This window comes from Centropristis striata, chromosome 16 (assembly GCF_030273125.1).
Source record: "Centropristis striata isolate RG_2023a ecotype Rhode Island chromosome 16, C.striata_1.0, whole genome shotgun sequence".
Lineage (NCBI taxonomy): Eukaryota > Metazoa > Chordata > Actinopteri > Perciformes > Serranidae > Centropristis > Centropristis striata.
This window is the reverse complement of record NC_081532.1, coordinates 28,977,995-29,000,588: the sequence shown is the minus strand read 5'-3', so window position 1 is coordinate 29,000,588 and position 22,594 is coordinate 28,977,995. Positions and strand designations below refer to the sequence as shown.

General features: G+C 37.1%; 2 protein-coding genes across 2 annotated transcripts; one reads left to right on the top strand and one right to left on the bottom strand.

Moving 5' to 3' along the window:
- Positions 1-28: 28 nt before the first annotated feature.
- On the bottom strand, positions 29-7,637 carry LOC131987840 (serine protease HTRA2, mitochondrial-like). Its single transcript, XM_059352718.1, has 8 exons — positions 6,952-7,637; positions 5,000-5,204; positions 3,386-3,586; positions 3,156-3,188; positions 2,399-2,507; positions 2,217-2,286; positions 1,600-1,695; positions 29-494 (listed from the first exon to the last, which is right to left on the bottom strand). Exons 1-8 carry the CDS (start codon positions 7,401-7,403, stop codon positions 329-331), a joined length of 1,332 nt encoding a protein of 443 aa, XP_059208701.1. The 5' UTR covers positions 7,404-7,637; the 3' UTR covers positions 29-328.
- Positions 7,638-8,634: 997 nt separating this feature from the next.
- On the top strand, positions 8,635-21,630 carry mis18bp1 (MIS18 binding protein 1). The gene is made up of 16 exons (XM_059352556.1): positions 8,635-9,561; positions 10,770-10,907; positions 11,037-11,308; positions 11,504-11,577; positions 11,776-11,897; positions 12,062-12,152; positions 12,319-12,443; positions 13,523-13,683; positions 13,770-13,839; positions 15,415-16,105; positions 16,221-16,408; positions 17,418-17,548; positions 18,987-19,126; positions 20,340-20,427; positions 20,534-20,588; positions 21,202-21,630. Exons 1-16 carry the CDS (start codon positions 8,760-8,762, stop codon positions 21,303-21,305), a joined length of 3,252 nt encoding a protein of 1,083 aa, XP_059208539.1. The 5' UTR covers positions 8,635-8,759; the 3' UTR covers positions 21,306-21,630.
- Positions 21,631-22,594: the final 964 nt, after the last annotated feature.

Genomic DNA, 22,594 nt, shown 5'->3' with positions numbered 1-22,594 from the left:
ACTTTTCCAAGTAAAAAAAATAATGAGGTAGAAAACACTTTTTTTTATTCATCTCAGAGAAACCAGTGAGTAAATAATTGGCTGTTTATCCATTTAAGTCTTTAGGTGCTGGCAGGTTTATGATAATATTGTATAAATAAGAGAAATTACACTTAAATCATGATGCAGTTAACAGCCAGAAACAACACTTGCTGGGCAATACTTCTTCACATAGTAGTCTTGTTCCTTTAATTTCCTTTGCAGTATCAACAAAATATTTTTCACAGAAGTCATCAAATATTGGATGTTGGTCATGACCGTCCACCCCTCGGGTTGAGGGATTTAACTGTCACTCTGTGAACTCTGGGGTCATTTGTATCTGGAGCAGCTGGTGTCCTCTCTGCACCACCATGGTGATTTTGTCACTGCTGCGGACCGCCTGGTAAATCTCCTCCGAGGTGTTCACCTTCGCTCCGTTAATCTCCAACACGATGTCTCCTGGTAGCAAGCCAGCTCTGAAACCAGTACAACAGTACTGTTGGTTATCACATACAAGCTGAATTTCTTGGCTGCTATATAGACAAAGGAAATGCACCGTAGAGCAGCTTAATTATGGCAAAAATCACTATTGTGATGTTTTGGTCAATATTGAGTGGATTTTTCTTTATTTAACATTAATTATATTTAAATTATTGAATAATTGTATATAAATTAATATACATTTTAATAATATAAAAAATAAATAAATTGGATAAAAATGTTAGATCATCTATGTTGTAATGTTGGTGCCTTTCACAACCTACTTTTTTTTTTATAACTTTATTTTAGGCATTTTTAGTTATACAGAAATGAGCATACATACATACATACTCAAAATATAATCCCATATTAGTACCCTCCCTTGGGACCAAGAGTACAAAAAATAAAACAAAATGAAATACAAGATCCAGTTCTGCAGAGGTATACCAATGGGCTAGTCAGACCGATGACTAGAGAGAGTGCTTTGATAACATGATCTGTTAAAGATTCAACTTCTTCACATATTCAATGAAGGGAGTCCACACTCTACTGAATGTGTCACAGGAACCTTTCAGTGTATATCTGATCTTTTCTATCTGAAGTAAAGATAGCACCTCCTGAATCCATCTCTTTCACAACCTACTTAAAATTAAAACTCATTTTAATATCTTAAAATAATCAATAAAAAGCATATTAGGCCAAAACAAATTAAACCTACTGAAAAGTAAACTAATTTTAATATATAAAAATAAATAAAAAACATTAGGCTAAAGCAATTAACATACTGAAAATTAAACTAATTTTAATATATAAAAATAATAAAACATTAGGCCAAAACAAATTAAACAAAATATGTTGAAGCCAAATATGTTGAAACTAATTTTAATATAAAAAAATAAAAACAAACTAGGCCAAAACAAATTCAACCAAATATGTTTAAACCAGTGCAACAACCTACTGTCTTGTTGGAAATCAAAATTGTAATTAGTAAGATTGAATTAATAACCCAGCTCTAAATGCACCACCTTCAACCCTGAAGCCTCAAGAGCAAGAAAGATCCTCCGCCACCCGTCCACATCCACGGTCACTCAGTGGGCTCACCTGTTGGCTGGGGAGCCTACGATCACCCTGTGAATCAAGATGCCATGTGTCACGTCTGGGAAGGACGCATCTCTCAACTTCAACTCTGTAATGATGCTGAAAAAAGAAAACACACCTGGTTTTAGACTCGGTGGAGCCCGCCCTGCTGTAAGTACACTCATTGCATTGGCTTATATATAAAATTCGGAGAGTTGTCTATATTTTATTGGGCTGCACATGGTTTTCTTGATAATAACCAAAATCATTATGAAGAAAACCATGGAAAATGTCTAGATATCAACTCTTAAATTAAACTCTTAGGAGCTATTTTTGTTATTATATTTGTCCAAACAAATATGAGTTTAGTTGTAACAGGCATTAAAATGAACAAGAAATTGAAGAAAACAAGGGAGGTATAATACATTTTTCCATGACTGTACTGTTATTGAATTGGGATAGCTTCCTTTATTTGTATGGTATATTCCGAATTTATTTAAATTGACATAAAGGCTTCATACAGGCTTTCCTTTTTTGTTCTTTGTTATGTTCATTGAACTAAGTCGCATGGCCTGTTTGCTTTTATATGTTTTGTTTTTAAACACAGACTGCAGCCATTTGTGACTGAAGCATGTACGTACCTCGGCGTCAGTGTCAGCATCATCACACCGATGTAGCGCCTCTTTGTCTCCGACTCACCAAACCAAGAACCTTGAGGAAAAATGAACAAAAACAGGTCATATGTAAAAAAAATAATTTTGCAAGCTAAGAAGAATATAGGAAGAACAGAAAGAGGATGTGAGACAAAGCTTTCGAGACTTACTCTTTTTTGTGGCTGCCTGATCAAGAAACAGTCTCACGCGATCGGATGGAATAGCAAAGGAGATCCCTGCAGTGACTTTCATGGTGTTTATACCGATCACCTCACCGTCCTAGTCACACAGAGAGAGATAACACATTCAGACAGCATGTTGTGTACTTATACACTACTTGGCTGCCACATTGATCACTCGATGATTATTATAACCACATTATGTTCTCTTTCTTAGAACTCGTTTTGTGTCTCACTATGAGGTGTTCCCCACAGTGAGACAATCATTCATGCTCTTCAGAGAACCGAGGTTATGTAAATAACCTAAACTTCTCTTCTATAGCATTCGTTTTATTTCTCACTGTGGGGATGCCTCATAGTGAGACACCCACTCTTGCTACTCAGAGAAACGGGGTTATGTAAATAACCTAAAGTTTGACTTCTTCTTTATTACTTGTGCAGGTTACCATCTAATTCACATTTCCATACAACATTAATATAAAGTAATGAAATGGACAGCATTAACTGTATTCTATTAGTTTAAGTTTCTTAACAACTGACAAAAGTTGCGAAATGCAACAATTTTTAATTGAAACATGAAGGTTGTTTTATGTAACATTAACAACTGTGACTACAGTAAATGAAAGTGGATAACTGAAATGAAAATCCCTTTTAATCCATTTAAGAGTCACACACCACAGCCAGTCAGAACAGGTTTGGTGACATTTAAAATGTGATGAACAACGTTGAGTCTGGACCTGTGACTCACCAAGTTAATGAGGGGCCCTCCAGAATTTCCAAACTGCAAAACAACACAGTCACATGTGACAATAATATGAGACACTCCGAAATCACAGTAAATATATTGTGACGCATTCTTGTTCCTGATATTTCTGCAGTTAATCAGACTAAAGTGCAGTCAAAGCAACTAGTGTCCTTTCTTTGCATCACCAGGGTGCTTTTGTGTATCCTTTAACAGTATTATTGCAGAATACTCACATCGATGGCTGCATCAGTCTGGATGTAATCCATGTTGGGGTTGGACTTGGACAGGCCCAGCTCCTTACTGCCTCTCTGCACGGAGCTGACGATTCCTGACGTGATTGTGTTCCGTAAAGCAAACGGGCTCCCCATGGCAACCACAAACTCTCCTTGTCGAACATCAGACGACCGACCGAGGCTGAGCGTGGGTAAAGGATTCTATATGTCGAGGAAACAGATACAGAGAGAACAAGCAGTTCAACACTAGATCATAACTGGTCATAGGTGGTTGTCACAAGAATAGAGCTTCCTATTTTATCTTTAAGTGTAATTCTTTATTATAATGATTCTATAACAGTACTGCTGTAATGGGAGGGAACCATTCAGGTTGCTATAATTTTTTAGTAGCCTGCATGAATCACAGCCTTGTCATTTTCTGACAATTCTTGAGGGGTCTTACATGAAACGTGTTTTCTTTAAGAGAGAAAAGATACAGTGATTATCATAAAAAAGAAACAGGCATTATTGTCAAAATGTCAACGTTCCAACGGTGCTTGAATGGATCATCATGGGTTACAAACGTTTCCGTTAGAGAAAGTAAAACATTTAAAACATTGCCAAAAACAAACCAACAATTTGAATAATTAACCTGTCAAAAACATTAGGTTCAGGACCTCAGCGACACTATGACTGCCATGACTGATTCTACTGAGATGAACGGTCACATCACAAATTCACTGAAAATCAGACAGAACGGCAGGCTGTTTACACAGAGCAGAGAGGAGAGGACAGGAGGGGCTGTGAATAGAGGTCTTAAAAATGCAATAGTTCTATATGTAGAGCATGTGGAGACCCACATTTCTTCCAATATCCATGAAACTTGTGAGCACTTGGAAAGGTGTTGTATTGCAAATTACATTTTATTCAAATTTTAATAAAATTAATTAATCAGAGAAATTTAACTTTCATTTTTTGTTTTTTTAATGTCATTATAAATGTGTTATCCTGCACAAAATACATTTTTGTACTGATTCGATAGAGGTGCAGGACTTATATCTTGCAGTGGAACACGAGGCCACAGTGAGTAAAATGTAAGTAAAAAAACCTTGGTGCTCAGAGGGTTAATTGAGACTATTTAACTGACAAGACTAGAGTTCAGTGGTCTGATGTATGTGATGAACTTGACCATGAGAATGTTAGATTAATATTAAATAGCCACACTAATTAATTCTGATGCTTGTCTCATTAAAATGCCATAAAAATGTTGCTAATTTAGATCCAATGTCGGCTCATTGGTGAGTTTCTCTCTTTATTTGCAAAATTTTAAATATTGAGGGCTTGGAGTTAAAAGGGCATAAGTGCAATATATCAGATTTGACAGGAGAGTAAAGTAATTATGATCAAACTTCTCTACTTCTCCAGCTGCTGTTGCCAAGCGCTAGATCGGTTATGACTCAATACAACGAAACCAATTGTTGCGTTCTTCCTCTATTTACTTTTGTTTTTGTCTGTTTCAGTGATCTGTTATATGGGTTGTCTCCATGCAACCACCACTGTGATGGGAGCAAATGTGAGGGTAAAGAAATATTCCCACAGTGCCTTCAGCAGAGATTATAGCAGGAAGTTGCTCACCCTCGCAGTGATTTTGATGGTGGCGATGTCTGCGGCCGGGTCAACATCTTGCACGGTGGCGTTGTACACATCTCCGTTGGTGAGCTTCACGCGGACGCCTCTCTTGTTGGCCACAACGTGAGCGTTGGTGATGATGAGACCGTCACTGCTGACGATGAAACCAGAGCCATTTGCCACTGGGGCCTCTCTACCTGAAAATGGGTGTCTATACAACAGTAAAAGATCTATTTTAGAAAACAGGCAACAAGAGCCAGTAAACAGAAACTACCTGAAGGTCCTCATCTTGTCACCTCTGTGCTTTCATAAAAACACACTATATAGTCATGGCAAAAATGGACCACCCTTGTTTTATTCAGTTTCTTGTTAATTTTAATGCCTGGTACAACATTTTCCATGGTTTTCTTGATAATAACCAAGATCATTATCAAGAAAACCATGGAAAATGGCTGGATATCAGCTATTAAATTAAACTCTTATGAGCTATTTTTGTGATCATTATGTGTGTCCAAAGAAATGTATCTTTACTTGTACTAGGCATTAAAAATACTATAATAATACTAATATTTTTTCCATGACTGTATATATAACAATATTCACATTACCTAAAAATCTGAATGTCATGTGTCATGGGTGTGACAAGACTTTCTAGAGCTAAAGTGAATTATTTAACTTAAAACTTAACTTTAAAAAAACCCTCCCTCCAACTGTCTGATCACAACTAATACCAGTTCCTTATTTCTTGTTTCACATCATTAAAGTAAAAAGTTTGGAGTTTTCTGTTGCTGACGTTAATAAATTTAAGTAAGTTATTAACTTTAACAGATATAAAAAATAATTAAGTTGCAATCCTCTCAGATAGATGCACTGTGTACTAAAGGAATTTCAGAAATGTTGCCTCTGCATTTTCTTTTACCTTATTTTTAATCACACTGTTACCAGAAATTTGCCCCCCTAGTATTTGGTATTTCAGGTCATAAATGTTGCTAGCTGTAATTTCAATGTATACACTCATTGTAAAACCAATCAAAATAAAGTAACCCTGCTACACAAAGTATGAGTTTAAGAAAAATTGTAGTAGCAACACAAATTTTGTGTAACGCATGCTACAAATTCACTGACATTTCAGCTGTTCTATATGAGGGATGTAATATATGTAATATATATGTTGATTACACTTATTAAGCCAAGCAGAAGAAGTTTCATCCCAAAAAACTACTTTTAACTATTTTTTTAAATTATTTTTAAACTTTGAAATGGGTCAATTTGACCCGTAACATAACAGGAGGGTTAATATACAGCATCTATTGTAAAAATCCAAAAAATGAATTCGTTTTTAATTAATAGTTGTCAAGCAAAGATTTATAGCAGACTGATGAGCAAAAAGTAGAGCTATTATTATGTTACAGGGATTACAATGAATGCAAATGCAGATCTCACTGTTCTGATTGCATAAAAAACTTTTATTAATTCAGATTTTGTGTATATGGTGTTGTGCCATTTATACTACAACTGAAAATAGAAAATAAAAATAGCTACATATTGTGTGGTAACCTTTGTGTTAGTGATCAAAAATAAAGTACCCTACAAAAAGTATGAGTTTAAGAAAAATTGCAGTAGCAACACAGCTGAGAATTTGGTGTAATGAGTGTTACAAATGAATTGCCATTTCAGCTGTTCTATATGAGAGATGTAAGAAAATATTGTTTTAAGATACTGCATCTACTGTAAAAAACAGCAGACTGATGTGCAAAAAGTAGAGCTATTATGTTGGATGTTACAGGGACTGTGATGAATACATAGGGCATATCTTACTGTTCTGATTGCATAAAAAAGTTTTATTAATTCAAATTGTGTATATATTGTGTTGAGTCGTGTTTAGATACTGAATGGTAACCTTTGTGTCATGATACACTAAAACCCTTGTCCATATGGCTCCTTTTCAGTAGACTCACCTGCCCAAGATTTCAATGTACACGACAGCTGGAGTGGACTTCTCGACCACATCTGCAATAAAGTTGTATTTATACCGCGGGCTGTCGGGTTTAAAGGGAGAAGCACAGTGAGCTGCAGGCAGAATGAGTTCAAGAAACCGTCCGGGTACAAAGATTCCTCCGTCCTTCGCGTCCTCGTCTTTTTGACTGTCCAGAAGCGCCGCTGCACCACAGAGTCCCAGCCCCACAGAGACGGAGCTGAGCAGAGGACAGCTGCCCCTGTCCCTGTCCCTCCCCCCCGGGAGTCCTCTGTCCAGGCTTGTGTTGTCCTCTGTCCCTCTGTGGTTACGTGTGACAACAGAGGACACTCGGCAGGCTGTCCTCTCTGCCAAAGAGTTAAGTCCACGGCTCTGACACCGAGTATGTGTCCTTAATGCGGAGACAAAGCACCTCGAAAGAGGAGTTGCTGCCATGTTGCATCACTTCAGTCACACCGGCTCAAGAGTTTCTCGACAGCTAATTAATACTTTATATCCACATATATTTACAGTAAGAACCGTCCGTTTTGTACTAATGATAGTAGTTACACTGATCTTAAATATATAAACAATACAGTACAAATACCTCCTGTAAATTTCCCTCTTATCTTATTATCACCTGACAGATGACCAGCGACAGCCAAGAAATCAACAACCTCAGACCGGAAGTCTGACTTTGAGGGCGAGCATGCGCAGTTCACTTCTTCTTCTTTTTATGCCCTGTAGACGCCAATTGTCATTATTACTGCCCTCCAGAGGATAATAGATAAACAAAATAGAAATCAAGATTTTTTAAAATATTTAACTATAAATATAAAATACTGTAAATTACCTTAAGCAAGGTTATTTGTTGTGTTTTTCATGTTTGTATACTTTCTAGGTGTTTTACATGTTACATGTTTACATGTTGTGATGCTTTTATTTTGAAAAGGTGCCGTCCAGCGTGAAACGGGTGCTTTTATTTTGAAAAGGTGCCGTCCAGCGTGAAACGGGTGCTTTTATTTTGAAAAGGTTGACCCAAACAGTGTCTATGTATTATAAATAAAAAAGTGAAACGGTAAGTAACAACGAGTGCTTCGTGATTTATATAAAGTTGATTTAAAGTATCAGAAAGGCTTCTATACTGGCTGGCTGACAGGGGCACAATGTTTGTTAAAGTTTATTTTATTCTGTCATATATATTAATGGCTATTATTGTTGTTTTAACTCTTGTAAAAGTTTTATTTGCTAAAGCGCTAATGCTCGCCATTGTTTTACTATCTCGTAGTTATTCACAAGGTGCCCAAGTAATGTCTTATTTTTTATTTTAATGGAGCTAAGGTTGTGAATAAATCTTGTGAACCATCAATTAAAGAGCCAGGGATGCTACAAAAACAGTTTAAAATACCTAAAGGATCAGTTGAAGGTAAAACATGATGGCGCATTTTAAAAACAACAGCTTACAAAGTGTTCCGACAGAGAGCAGGTAATTACACAGAGGATGATGCCATAAGGCTAAAAACAATTCTAGTATTAAAAGAAAAACAATAAAAGACATTTTTTTGCTAGTTGCAGCTTAAATAAATAATAATAATAAATAAATAATAATATAATATAATATAATATAATATAATAAGTCTTAATTTGTAAGGGTTAACCTTGTGCGGAAGTGACGTCTTTGTTTGGCACTACGTCACAGGTTTCTAGCCAAACGCGGCAGCGATTAGAAATTTGAAATGTACACGCTAACGAGCTAGCTGCTAGCATACGCCTCGGATTTATAATCATCGTTTTTCTTTTTCCTAAAAATCAATGGCGTCGTATTATAATGTTTTACAACACACAAAACCTCGGTTTGAATCTCCTGCGAAGGTATTTGCTAAGCTAAAGTCTAAAGTGCAGAAAGAAGAAATACGCGAGAAGAAGGAAACTTTTACACCCAGGGAGAGAGAGAAACATGGGACCGTTTTTAAGTCGCCCAGGAAGCGAGCAGAGAGCACCTGGATGACCGATGATCCCAAGGAGAATCACAGATCTGGTTTCTATCGCGACGAAGCGCAAGCATTGACTCTCTCTCCTATATCGAGCCCTCAGAAAACCGTCGGATACGTGTATTCAGGTAGCAGACATGTGGATGAAATGCCTCCTGCGGCAGAATGTAGAACGAGATGGAGCGATGTGAAGTCAAGAGCCTTCTCTCACCCCTCCTATATGGCCACCAGACAGCAGATCCACACAGAACCACCCCAGTTTAGAGATGGATTCAGCAGGACTCCAGTAAAGATGCAGCCAACAGAAAATGATTTCGTCAGCAGTGTGTTTGAGGAGGAGAACCCTCTTGACACACTGGTGTCTCCAGCCTATATGTTGTCCCCTATGAAGGACAGGCAGAGGAAGAGAAAGTGGGAGCCGCAGGAGTTTAGCAGAGTCAGAGGTAGTACAAGGGAGGCCAGCAATGAATCCATAAGAAAAAGTTCTTGTGCCTTCAGTGAGAATAACAACAATGTCATGGAGGGTTTTGATGATGTTCGAGGATACTCTGCTGACCCATCAGAGAAGAACCAGTTCTTCAGTGATTCAGTGTTCCTGTCACCAAGATCTACTGCAAGGAAACGTGAGATATCACTGCTTTTTTCTCCTCATGCATTATCATTTAGGGCAGGAGTCAGCAACCTTTACTGACAAAAGAGCCATTGTTGGCCAGGAAAAAAGTCTGAATGGAGCCACAAACCTTATTTTGGGCCTTACAATAAAGACAAACCTACTAAGTCTAAATTAGCCTACCAATATTACTAGGCCTGTCACAATAATTACTATCTCGACTTATCGTTCAATATATAAAAATGGACACGATCGTTTTTTCTGGACTCAATATATTTTCATTTATATGCGTGACTTTTTGTGCTTTTTTGTGTTGTGTTTAAAGTAAAGCTGCAAATGTTTGACAGGCAGTAAGAATTGCCAGTTGCTGTATAAATAAATACTTGAAAAGGAATGCTTGTTGTAGGTGTGCTCCTTGCATATTATATAGTATTATAACATTACTAGTATTAATTGTTTGAAATCTCTGAAGAATCTCATCATAGTGTACACACACCGGCAGTAGCCCCCGTGGCCCTTTCAGAATTTCCCCAAAGGAAATTTTCTAGTTTATTTTATTTTTTTTATTTATCTAGGATATTTTAATATTTCTTTTCCAAATTTCAATTCCAATGTTTAATATTCTCGAGATTTAAAAATTCATTGCTGTGGAAAAGGATGAACTTATAAAACGAAAACAACATCGATACAACGATACAATCGTTTATCGTGATAGTTTCTGGGAGAATATATCGTTGAATATAAAAATATATCTCGAAAATGTGTTATCGCGACAGGCCTAAATATTACTAATCGGTCATAATGAGCTTTTATTAATATGATTTTGTCAGAATGCAGCAAGGACCTTAGTGCAAATGAGAGGCTGGACACCAAAGAAATATCTCACGAGATTTTGAATCGACAGGGAAACACAAAACAAGACATGAAGTTGGCAAAATTTAGAGCTCAAGGCACAAAGCCTCTTAAGCTATGAAGCACATTTTAGTTGTTGAAACATTTTTTTTAATGCTGTTTAAAAGCTACACATTTTTACAATTGTAGAATACAAATTGCTTTGGGCCTACACCAATGATGAATGGAAATTAAAATGTAACAAATTAATTAATTCAGGGAGACACTGCAGATGGCCTGAAGAGCCACATGGGGCTCCGGAGCCATGGGTTGGGTTACCCCTGATTTAGGGGAATAAACTGTCTAAAGCTTCTTTGCTGTTTTGAACAGGTTGTTTTGTTGATTTGGAAAGATGTCCTCCGATGTCTCCAGCCAAGATGTTTGCCTTCATGAAGGAGAGGGAAAATAAAAAGGAGCAGCAGGAGGTTGATAAAGTCAGCAGCACCACTAGAGATCTCTTTGGTGCAGGTGAGTGTGTTATGAAGTAGAAATACTTGAATCTGGCAAATTAAAAAGTTTTAACTGTGGGGATAGTTCTTTTTTTTTCAGGTTATGGTTGCATGTTGTTTATGTTTTTATTTACTTTCTTGTCTGTAGATAGTTTCCAGCAGACCAGAGACACGCCTCCCTCCACAGATCACAGCAGGAGTGAGGTGGAGAACAGAACTTTTCCAAATATGTCAGACAGTGTGGTGCCTGTCGAGTCAGCTGACAGCCCATCAGACACAGATCCCTCTGCAGACGCCCTGAGCCCCGCTGCGAGGCCACAGCCTGTTTTGCTTGAGGACCCGATTCTGCTCCAAACACCAAGTATCTCCATACCGAAGAGACAGGAGGCTCTGTTCAAGCGACCCACAAAGTTCCCAAGTGTGAGTAGAAACTTATTTTAAAGTAATTATACAAATAAAAGAGGTGACATTAGAGAAGTCTTACATGGATTTAAAATGCAAAACAAGGCGTTGAGAAGTTTGCAGGCACATTTTTAGATCTAACTGGAAATTAATCAATAACACTTTGTATTCTTTTGATAGTTGTCTACTTGTGTTTTTTTTCTCCTATGGTAGGAAAGTGTGATTCATCTCAAACAGTGGTTCCTGAGGAAGCATCCTAAAGGCCTTTTTGTTGATGGAATCCACGGGTAAGTGATTGTTGATACATCTTTGTTTAAAAAACTTTAACACAATGCAATCAAAGTTTATTATATCAGATTGTTAGTATTTAATATTGGTATAGGGGTCTAAGTTTCAGATGACTTACTCAGCTACTGTGCTATGAGACAGACATCATTGTTGGATCTTTTCAGATCTTTTTTTTGTTGCTTGTCTTTTCCACCCAGGGAGGACAACATAACATGGAACAGTAACATTATTGTGGAAAGGGTTTCCAGAGCTGTGGTTAAGACGATCTCCGGCAGGGTTTACATCTTGGTTGGCAAGATGAACACGAGCGCTGACTCTGGTAAGCCCGATTCTGTGTGGGGAGATATTTTCCATAATGAATATGTTTCACTTTGGCAGAACAAAGTTAAAAATGCATTAAAAGTAAAGAAAAAGTACATATAAATGTATGCCAATTTGTGGATTTATACCATGTTTCGTGTACTCTTCACCTTTTGCCTGCAGATTTTCCCAAGTGGCTTTTGAAGAAGTTTGCTAATGGTTTTCCTCCAAACTGGGAGGCACTTTATGAGAAGTTTCTGTCAGAGTCACAAGAGTAAGAAAATATATTACATATTAATGATAACCTTGTTACAGATACAAGATTGTTTTGTTTTTCCTGGTGATGTTGAATAATTAAAGCACGGGAGGAAATGATGACAAATAGTTGTTTATAATTCTGAATTCTGAATTTCAAATAACTGAATTGTGTTTGTTTGTAGCAACGCCAGCAAAGGACCAGAGAGGCTCACTGAGGGGAGGAGCATCAAATCAAAGAAGTCTGAGGAGTCTGAGGCCTCCATTGCCCATTGTGTGAAGTCGCACAGACGAAAGCCTTCGAACACACGTGAGTGCTAGATAAATGCTTAGTGCGTGTGACGTTTGTGCAAGAAAAAAAAAGTCCCTAGATTTAAAAAAATAAATGAAAGCTATCAGTTCGAGTTCATGAGTTTGCCTACATACACTACTTACTAACTCACCAACCAACTAACGAACAAACTAAAATTACTAGCCAATCAGAAGTAGAATGGGGCTGCAACTGAGTCCAACTATTCATAGGTGAGGTAATTTAGATGTAATAGAGAGTCAGCAGGATGCAGAGTAGGTTTCTGAAACCTGCAAAAAAAGCGTCCCAATTGATAAAGGACTTTAAAATAAATGGCGCTTGGCGTGGGTAGAGGATATCAGAATCAAAAAACTTTATTGTCTGTCAGAAAATTGCTCAGACGTGGCTCACATACAACAACAAACAGTGCAGATAGCAAACTCAGACAGTAGACATACAACATGTTCCTAAAAGCCAGAAAAAAACCCTAATAAAGTTCATTTACGCAGGATAAAAATTACAATATACTAAATAGGCAGTGAAAGAAAGCCTTTTGGTAGCTGGTGCAAGAATTAAAAAAAAAACAGGTGCTTGCTTTTGCACGTTGTGTTGGAGAAAGCTAATGTATGCAACTAGCGGTCTAACACCAGTATGAATGTGTGTGTGGGTGAATGAGTGTAGTGTGTAGTGTAAAGTGCTTTGGATAAAAACGCTATATAAGTGCACCCCATTTACCAACAGCCACAGCCACACTGGTGTACTGGCATCAGTGACTGACCGTGTTTGTGATTTGAAGGTACGCGTGTGTATAATCATTGCAGAACATGACTTGTTTTTGTGACTTGACATGTGAAATGGAGTACTGTTGCCCCTACTGACCTTTCTCTGTATTGCTGTTTTAAATAGCCCGCTATAATTTGTGGGAAATTATTTTCAAATAATGCTCTTCATCATTTGCAAGTAATGCTCTTTTTGTTTGTTTGCAAAACGCCCCTTCGTATGTTCCGTCGTCGTGTTGCATCTGCATATTGTCAATTGTAATCAATAGTAATTTGTGGCTGTGGGTTGATCTATGACATTTATTTCCTCCTCTTCTCCAGCTGCTTCCAGTCCTCCTGCCTCCTTGTCCTGTGGGAAAGTGTCTCGAAGTGGTCGCACCATCATCCCGCCTCTGGAGTACTGGAAAGGAGGCAGAGTTCTTCTGGACAGCCAGATGAATGTCACCATCCATGAATGTTATGATACCTCCATCTGCACCCCTGTAAGCACATGGAGCTCATAGATTACATAATAATCAAGAATATTTTATTATGCACTAACATTTGTGATCGATTCTGTTTCTCACAGGAAGTCCCTGAAAAGGTGTCTAAGAAGGCAATAAAGAAACCTGCTCATGTGTTCCTGCCCTGCAGCGACGGTAGAGATAACTCTTTAAACATAAGACTTTATTTATCCTGCAGTGGGAAAATGTAATCTTCACAGCAGTCAAGCTACAGACATAGACATAAATATATAAAAACATAATAAGAATTAAGACATATTGATATAAAATATTTATATAAACCTTATATAAATAAATACTAAGACAGCTGCTATTTGGCATTTATGATTAATTTGTTTGTTTCCTTGAGAGTATTTTGTATTTTACAAATATTGCACATAAGAGAAAAATATATTTTAGCATGTTAAATAGGTTATTGCATGTACTAATATGAACATAAATGAATAAATACATTTAAAATGTTTATATATGTATACAGTCATGGAAAAAATTATTAGACCACCCTTGTTTCCTTTAATTTCTTGTTCATTTAATGCATGGTACAACTAAAAGTAGATTTGTTTGGACATTTTCCATGGTTTTCTTGTAGGGGTGCACCGATTGCAATTTTCTGGCCGATCACCGATTTTTAAAAAGCCTGACCTGCCGATTCTGATTTTGACCAATACCGATTTTTTTATAACTGACAGCATACACCTTCAATGTTTGAATCTTATTTTATTGAAAAACAATAACACAGCAGTATTTTTCTTTAACAAATAAAGGAAATCACAATGTCTGAGGTAGTTAATGAAATATTGAACTTAAAATAAATAGCAACAATTTACAGGACAAACTAACAAAAGAACTGCAACCATAAATAAAGTGTCTTGAGTTTTTGGTTTCGTTGTAGTACAACATACATACAACTAGGGAGGGCATCGATTTTCGAATATTCGAATAGTCATTAAATCATAAAAAATCGAATAGTTCATATCTGGAAGGAAAAAAAAGTTGTATTACTGGTGCCTTCCACACGGGGGCAGCGTAACATTTGACGATACAGTGTGGCGGCTAGATGCCAAACTGTAGAAGAAGAAACAAACCGAGGAGAGGTTGTCCACAGCGGGACAAGTTAGCCATAGACATATATACATGTATATATGTCTATGAAGTTAGCCCCCAGAGGAATGTAGAGATTCTGGAGGTGACGTAAGGTTTTTGATGTAGCTACTGTAACTGTAGCTAACTGCAGCTAGCGGCGGCTCTTCTTAACGAGCCGGCCTCCGGCTTGTTAGCGGCTCGTTAAGAAGAGTAAGAAGGAGTGGCTGGATTTGTCTCCAGTCGCTTTCTTGAAAAATAGTTGCTAAGGGGGTCTGAAAAGTTGCTGAATTTAGCAACAAAGTTGGGAGCACTGCTTCACCGGTGGGGGGTTATTATCGAGGTAGATAAGATTGGTTTGACATAAAGGAATCGGCCGATCGCCGATCCCGCAAAATTAAGGAAATCGGCGTGATCGATCGGCCAGCCGATCGATCGGTGCACCCCGATTTTCAGGATAACCAAAATTATTATCAAGAAAACCATGGAAAATGTCTAGATATCAGCTCTTAAATTAAACTCTTATCAGCTATTTTTGTTGTTATCATTATGATATGAAGTTGTAATTGGTGTTGTATTATACTTTTGTATTATTATTACATGCAGACAAACTGTCTTCTGTGTTTCCAGGCCGTAAGCAGTGTGAATCAGCCAGAGACGAAGACGCATCAGGACCACTGAGGAAGGTCAAGGCTCCACTCCGCAAAAGCAACAAAGCCAAAGCCAAGCCACAAGAAAAACCCTCTTATTCACCTGAACCTCCTGTGGAGGACCCCGAAGAATGGTCTGCCATGCGAACTAGGTCCAGCCGACGGCGCCCAGCTACCGGTAGAACGTTGTGTGTGGACACTGTTCCTCAAAAGCAACCTGAAAAGTCTTCAACACGGAGGTCAAAAACCCAGACACACGACACCACGAGGCCTTCAGGGAGAGTGCTGGGTAGCAGACGGGCTGTCTCATCATCTCCAGAATCTGTTAATGAGACAACATCACCAGGTGATGAGGTCCGAGGGAGGAAGAAGACGGGTAAAGACGTGCACAGGGAGAGAGGCAGGAGAGTTCAAAAGAAGTCACGGAAAAGCAACGTGTTTCCATCAAGTGATTTATCAAAGTCCTCTGAGGATCTTCAGATGGGACTAACAAAGAGAACCAGAGAAACACAAACAAAACACAAGAAGACCAAGTCATCATCACCCACACAGCCTCTGCCTAAGGAGACACAATCCAGGCAGAAACCTAAGGCAAACAAAGGCAAAGCACCGGCTCCACAAGAGCAAGACGAAGACGAGTGGACGGAGGCCGAGCTCAGGAAGCTGCAAGAGTATGTTTTGTAGACATGCAGAGTGATAAAGTAGCAGTTTGCAGCATTAGCTTTGCATTTATCTGTGTCATAACCTCATGGCTCACTGGTATGTCTGTGTGTTCATTTTTTCCAGTGCTGTGTCTTACTTTCCCAAGAACACGCTGGGTTACTGGGAGAAGGTGGCGAGGATGGTTGGAACGCGATCTCCAGAAGAGTGCCACTGCCAGCACACGTCACAGGAAACCTGCCAGACCCCCGCTACGAAACCCAAGAAACCCAAGAAGTCCAGAAAGGAGAAGGTGGAAGCTCTGAAAAATCCAGGTATGGAGGTTTTAGTTCGGGATGTAAGCCCACTACATTTACATTCACATTCAGTCGTTTAGCAGAAGCTTTTATCCAAACCGACTTACAGAAAAAAATCACTGGTTTCTAACTGCACACATCCAGATTTCAGACCATGAACTGAGGATGGGAATAACTAAGCGATGATTGATTAATGGTCGTTAAGAATTTAGTCGTTCACATGCATTTTTTTATTTTAATTTTATCTCTGACTGTGTATCAGTATCACTGAACTGAAGCACGGCCGAGCGTTCAGTTCTGCGGCCGTACGTCAATCAGCCAATGAGCTGAGAATTAAGTTGGAGAACACAAAACAAACTTAAATATGAAGATTACTGTGAAAACTAGCCTCATGCCTCTTCGGGGGCTAAAACATTGAACTCCTTGACATTATTTTGACAGTATCACCTCAGCTGATTTATTTTTACGATCAACAGGATCGAGTCTCTTTTTGTCCTTTCAAAATAAAAGCATCTGTTATCAAGACAGGCTTTTGCACAGTACTATCTAATATATTTTATTTTGCCCATGTATGCATAGCGATTAATTGATCGTTAACATTATAGATGTTCGAGTTGGCAGATTTCTTCCAAATGCTCATCCCTACCATGAACAGCTTTATTTACCTTTATTTAACAAATGGTTTTGCATTAGTTCTCTCCAAAACCTGTAAAAAGATATTAGTGTGTAACATTGGTTGAGTTCCCCCTTAAGTTGTGTGATATTAATGAAAATGTATGCTCCATACAATTGATAAATACACCAGTGGAATTGCCAAAATAGCAGGAACACCTTATATCTGACAAACATAGAGACTTTTGTGTTGCTTGTATTGCATTATATTGTGCATGTTGTTGTTATAATACATTTGCTTTTTCTTAAACCTTCTGATATAACTAGAATTGTCTATGGGTGGTTCTTTTTTACAGAAGGGATGACATGTTTAACTGCAGGGATTTGACAAGACATAATCTATGTCTCGTTACAGGTGCGGTGATTTCTGCCCGAGTGGGAACTTTAAAGAGAAAGCAGCAAGTGCGTCAATTCTTGGAAAACTTGCCCACACACGATGTTGATGATGTTTTCAGCTCTGCGTACATGCAGAAGAAACGCTTTGAGGTTTGTTTATGTCAGCTTTTATTTTTATTTTGAGATTTTAAAAAGACAGCTATGACTGCATACTAGGGATGGGGACCGAAATGTGGTATTAAATGTGCCTCGTCTGAAATTATAATCAAGTACTGGGTCCTATCTGTACCTTTTTAACGTTTTGGTGTAATTTATTATCATGCTGCAGAATTTCTTCGCCCTCTGTGTTAGGGCTAAGCTGCTCCAACCACTCTCATTACTATTGCAGTACAACTTTTGCAAGTAAAAAGCAAAAACTTGGTTAATACACCTGTTCAACCAGAATAAATGTGTAAGGAAAGTGATATTTTAATCTGCCCTGTCTGCAGTCTCTCATCCACCGCTGTTGTGCTTTACAGCATTTTGCTACAAACAAGCTAAAAAGAAAGCTGCCTCTGTGTGTAGTCTGCTTTTTTCAGTTTGCTATGTGTCTGAAAATTTGGCAACTTAATCAACAAACTCATGACGCATAAACTAGCCCCTCCACTAGTACCTGCAGGCAGTGAACACATCAGCAGATGCTTTCATGCTTTCTAAACTTCACTCAGTATTGTGATGTCGTATACTGGCAATTTCGATTTGTTTCCAGTTAGATATTATTGAGCATATATAGTGAGTTCCCCGTTTAAACAATTATCTATTACAAATATATGTAATCCTCTTCTGAATTGTCTTTTTGTTATTCATATATTTTTGAAAAAAAAAATTTTTAATAATGAAAAAGAGCCAATAAGCAGTGGTGGAAGAAGTATTCAGATCTCTTACTAAAGTAAAATCACTAAAACAACACTGTGAAATTACTCCACTACAAGTAAAAGTCCTGCATTCAAAACTTACTGAAGTAAAAGTACAAAAGCATCAGTATCAAAATGTACTGAAAGTATCAAAAGAAAAAGTACTAGTTATGCAGAACAGACCCACTCAGATTGTGTTATATATTCCGAATATATTAATGGATTATTATAATTGATGCATTTATGTAAGCAGTATTTGAATTCTCTCAAGGTAGGGCTCAATTAAACTACTTAATATACTATTATGAGGTTTAATTAAAAAAAGTAATCACTTTAAATGTATCTGGTTTTTTTATGTTAAATCTCGACCTGAAGAGTAACTAAAGCTGTCAGATAAATGTAGTGGAGTAAAAAGTACAATACTTGCCTCAAAATGTGGTGGAGTAGAAGTAAAAAGCTACAATTGTGGAAATACTCAAGTAAAGTACAAGTACCTCAAAATTATACTTGAGTAAAGTACTTGAGTAAATGTACTTAGTTACTTTCCTCCACTGCCAGTAAGAGTACTGATGAAGCACCAAACCAATAAGGAGGGTCAATAAAAGTAATGGTATCAATAAGATCCTAACAATACTCATACCTGCACCATTCAAAGTGAGTCATAATTGTTCCCTTGTGTCTGCTGTGGTGGACAGATGCCCTCCTTGTGTTCCAGTGAGCAGGACTACACCTTGCCAGATCTGGAGCCACTGACCCCCAAGTCGACAGGCTTCCCTGAAGTGAAGACTCCTCAGTGTCTGCATATCACTCCTGGAATGATGGGTTCTCCAACCAGGTGAGTGAGAAGAAGCAGAAGGTTTCCACGGGGTCTTTAAAAATCTTAACCCTAGGGAGTCTAAGCCAGTTCTTCCTGTTTATTTCCGCCTGTTTTTCTTGTTAAATGCATGCATTTCTTCAACCCTTTGATGCAGAATAAAGTGATATACACCATTTTTTTCAGGACTACCAGTGCTACCAGAATATACTGTCATATGTCACATGAATGTGCAGAAAGTTATATAACCCTGAAGACAAAGGAACAAATAAAGCGAAAATTAAATTTTTACAGAAATATAGTAAAACCACACACAAAAACATAAATGCAATGGTCTTTTTCAACTGAATGTTATATTTTTTAGGTCTTGGGGTTCAGGGGGAAAACAAATAAACACTCTACATTGTACAAGAATAGCTCAACTGTGACCAACTTCAAAGCAAGTCCTTCAAAGTGTACTAGTGTTTTAGTGACATTTTGCAAAAACCCCCGTGAATCGTCGGCGATTTGTCAGACACGACAGTTAAAACATCTAAACGTCTGCATTTCAGACTCTGAAGACTTGACCATAAAGTGCACAACACTATGTACTCTTTGTTTATTTTTAGCGCAGGCTCTAGATGTAGCAATGTGCTCATATTATTGTAGTGTGTTGGCAGTGACTAGGGAGGGATTATTTTATTTTTGTTTGATACATTCTATTTCTTTTTTGTATAACTTTGCATTTGTCGTTGCTGCTGTTTTTTTTTTTCTTTAGTTTTATTACCCAATTCATGTCTATCTGGACACAATTGGTGCCAACTGTTATACTCATGTCTATGATGTGTTTTGTAATGAACAATCAGTATTGCACCTCAAATATATCGAAGTTCCTTCAATTAACAGATTTTGATTTTAAAAAATGTCTAAAATCCAGTAAAGGCCTTAAAATGTCCAAAATTCTCTTAAAATTTGATTAAAATGTCTGAAATACGATTTTGAAAGGTTAAAAATGTATTAACCTGATTAAAAACAAATGCATAAACTTCAGTCTTCAGTCAAGTAATTCTGGGTCTTCGATTTTCTGTCTTTTGTACTTTTTTGCCAGTATAGATGTGAAATGGGTCTTAAATTGTATTCATTATGGTCTTAAAAAAGACTAAGTCTTAAATTTGCCTTGCTGAAACCTGCAGAGACCCTATGTAGGAAGTGATCTCAGTACAACATCTAACTCGCCTCTTTCTTGACTTCAAAGGACCAACGATGACAAGTACGTCTATCAGCTCCAGAAGAGGATGAAAAACAATCGGTTTAACATCCACAAACGGGCTTCTACTTCCAAGGTACTAATTCATAACAGGTCATTTTTTTTAGATCCTTACTATCTTGAATTATAAAAATTATAGTTTTTATTAGAAAAATAACAATTTCCTTCTTTTTGTCTCTCAGAGCTTCACTCCCACGCCGGGAGTTAAACGAACAATGAGAAGATGTGCTAACACAGGTGAGACAAAGTGCAAGGGACGAACAAAACAACAGAACAAAACCCTAATTAAAAAAAAGATCAGATTTTATTTATTCCGCAGTGGGGAAATGTAGTTGTCACAGCAGCTCAATATACAGAAACATAGATATAAGGACAGAATAAGAATGAAAAAAAATACATTTTCATACATTCTATACACATTTTATACATACATTTCTGAATTTGGCATTTATTATTAAAATATATATGTGTGTGTGTATATATATATATATATATATATATATATATATATATATTTGTGTTTGTTTGTTTTCCTGAAAGTACTTTGCATTTTACAGATATTGCACATAGGAAAAATATATTTTAGCACGTTAAATAAGTTGTTGCGTGTAGTAGTAGTGTGAACATCAATTAATAAATATATTTATATATATGCAGAGATATTCGAAGTATAGATTAGTGGTATATGACATATAAAAGTTTGTAATGCTTGTATTTTATAAACGCGGGTAGAGCTGTTTAACTTGACTTTCAGAAATTGGTTGAACACATTTGATTTGAAAGCTGACTGCAGTTTTTCTGCACTTCTTTTGTAACACAATCTGTTTTCACAATCTTTTTTTTTCACTAGAAAATGACACCTTCGTTGTTTGGGAGATGTTCCCAGGAGAAGGTGGTGCGCTGTATGAAAGTGGAGAGGAAGAAGATTATTACTTCGACGATGATCAGAGCTGAAATGTCTTAATTTTTATTTTTGTCTTTAATTATTTGCATCCATAAATCTTAATCTCAGTGGATTAGAGGAGATATGTGAGGGTTTTTTTTAAGTGTTTTACACATAAGAGGTAAATGTCTTTGCCTCATTCAATTTTTATACCTTGCATTGCACCTTGTTTCACACTAAAGAGGTTAATGTGGCCTGTTGTACAGTTAGGTTTAGTAATTGTTTATTGTATTCAAAACCAGTAAGTTCCTGTAAATATGTCTTTTGTTTAAAGTCCTGGTCAGTGCCACAAGAGTCAAGAGCTGTAACTTCTTTCAATAAACATGCTTTAATTCATAGTTTTGTTTTCTTTGTGTGTAATCTATATTTAGAGAGAACAATTATCTATGGTAGTGGTTCCCAATCTTTTTTGGCTTGTGACCCCTAAAAATGAAGCAACATAGCCTGTAATAAGCAGGATCATATACAGGTTAGCCAGGTTAGCCAGGATCCTGCATCAGGGTGTATTTCACAATATTGATACACTACTTTTGTGGCCCCATACAGAAGGAAGTTACATAATTTCATTTAAGGAGTGGTGGAAGAAGTATTCAGGTCCTGCATTTAAAACTTACTTAAGTAAAAGTACAAAAGTATCAGCATCAAAATGTACTTAACATATCAAAAGTCAAAGTACTCCTTATGCAGAATGGACCCTCTCAGATTGTTATATGTATTCCAAATATATTGTTGGATTTTTATAATTGATGCTTTTATGTAAGCAGCATTTTAACCCTAACCCTAATTTTGTAAAGACAGGGCTTTTAACTCCTTAATATACTGTTAAGAGGTTAAATTCTTATTATGGACAAAGTTTGATAGACTTGCCCTTGGACATCAACACACATACTAACCAGCAACAATCATTGTATTTGACAAAAACAAAAAAAAAACAAATTTTCCCTTTACCTAAATTGTTGTAAAAAGTTTATTTATACTTTTAAACTTTATGTAGAATGCCTAGACCATGATGGAGATATGTTTACCTTTTCATAGGCACATATAGGAAATAGCACCATTCACAATTTAATGTGACTTCTTGGTGTATTGCTGCTATCTCAGTTACGTATAACTTGCTGAGTGCTGAGCTACTATAATAGAAAACGTGTGTTCTTGTTATAAATGAAGAAGGGTTAGATACCTTTTTCTTACGTTTGTATTTGCGTGTTATGTGTTATGTGTGTATTTGACCTACGAAGTCACATTGAGAGACTTTGTTTTGTTCAGGTACAATCAGGTAACCGTGGGAAATGTTTGCCAA

Coding starts and splice junctions, on each gene's coding strand:
- LOC131987840 (XM_059352718.1), bottom strand. CDS start 7,403: ATGGCAGCAACTCCTCTTTCGAGGTGCTTTGTCTCCGCATTAAGGACA. Junction 3,587..4,999: donor CCATCAAAATCACTGCGAGG/GTGAGCAACTTC, acceptor CTCGACATATAG/AATCCTTTACCCACGCTCAG. Junction 1,696..2,216: donor ATGCTGACACTGACGCCGAG/GTACGTACATGC, acceptor TTCTTTTTTCAG/CATCATTACAGAGTTGAAGT.
- mis18bp1 (XM_059352556.1), top strand. CDS start 8,760: ATGGCGTCGTATTATAATGTTTTACAACACACAAAACCTCGGTTTGAA. Junction 11,898..12,061: donor GAACACGAGCGCTGACTCTG/GTAAGCCCGATT, acceptor TTTTGCCTGCAG/ATTTTCCCAAGTGGCTTTTG. Junction 16,106..16,220: donor GAGCTCAGGAAGCTGCAAGA/GTATGTTTTGTA, acceptor CATTTTTTCCAG/TGCTGTGTCTTACTTTCCCA.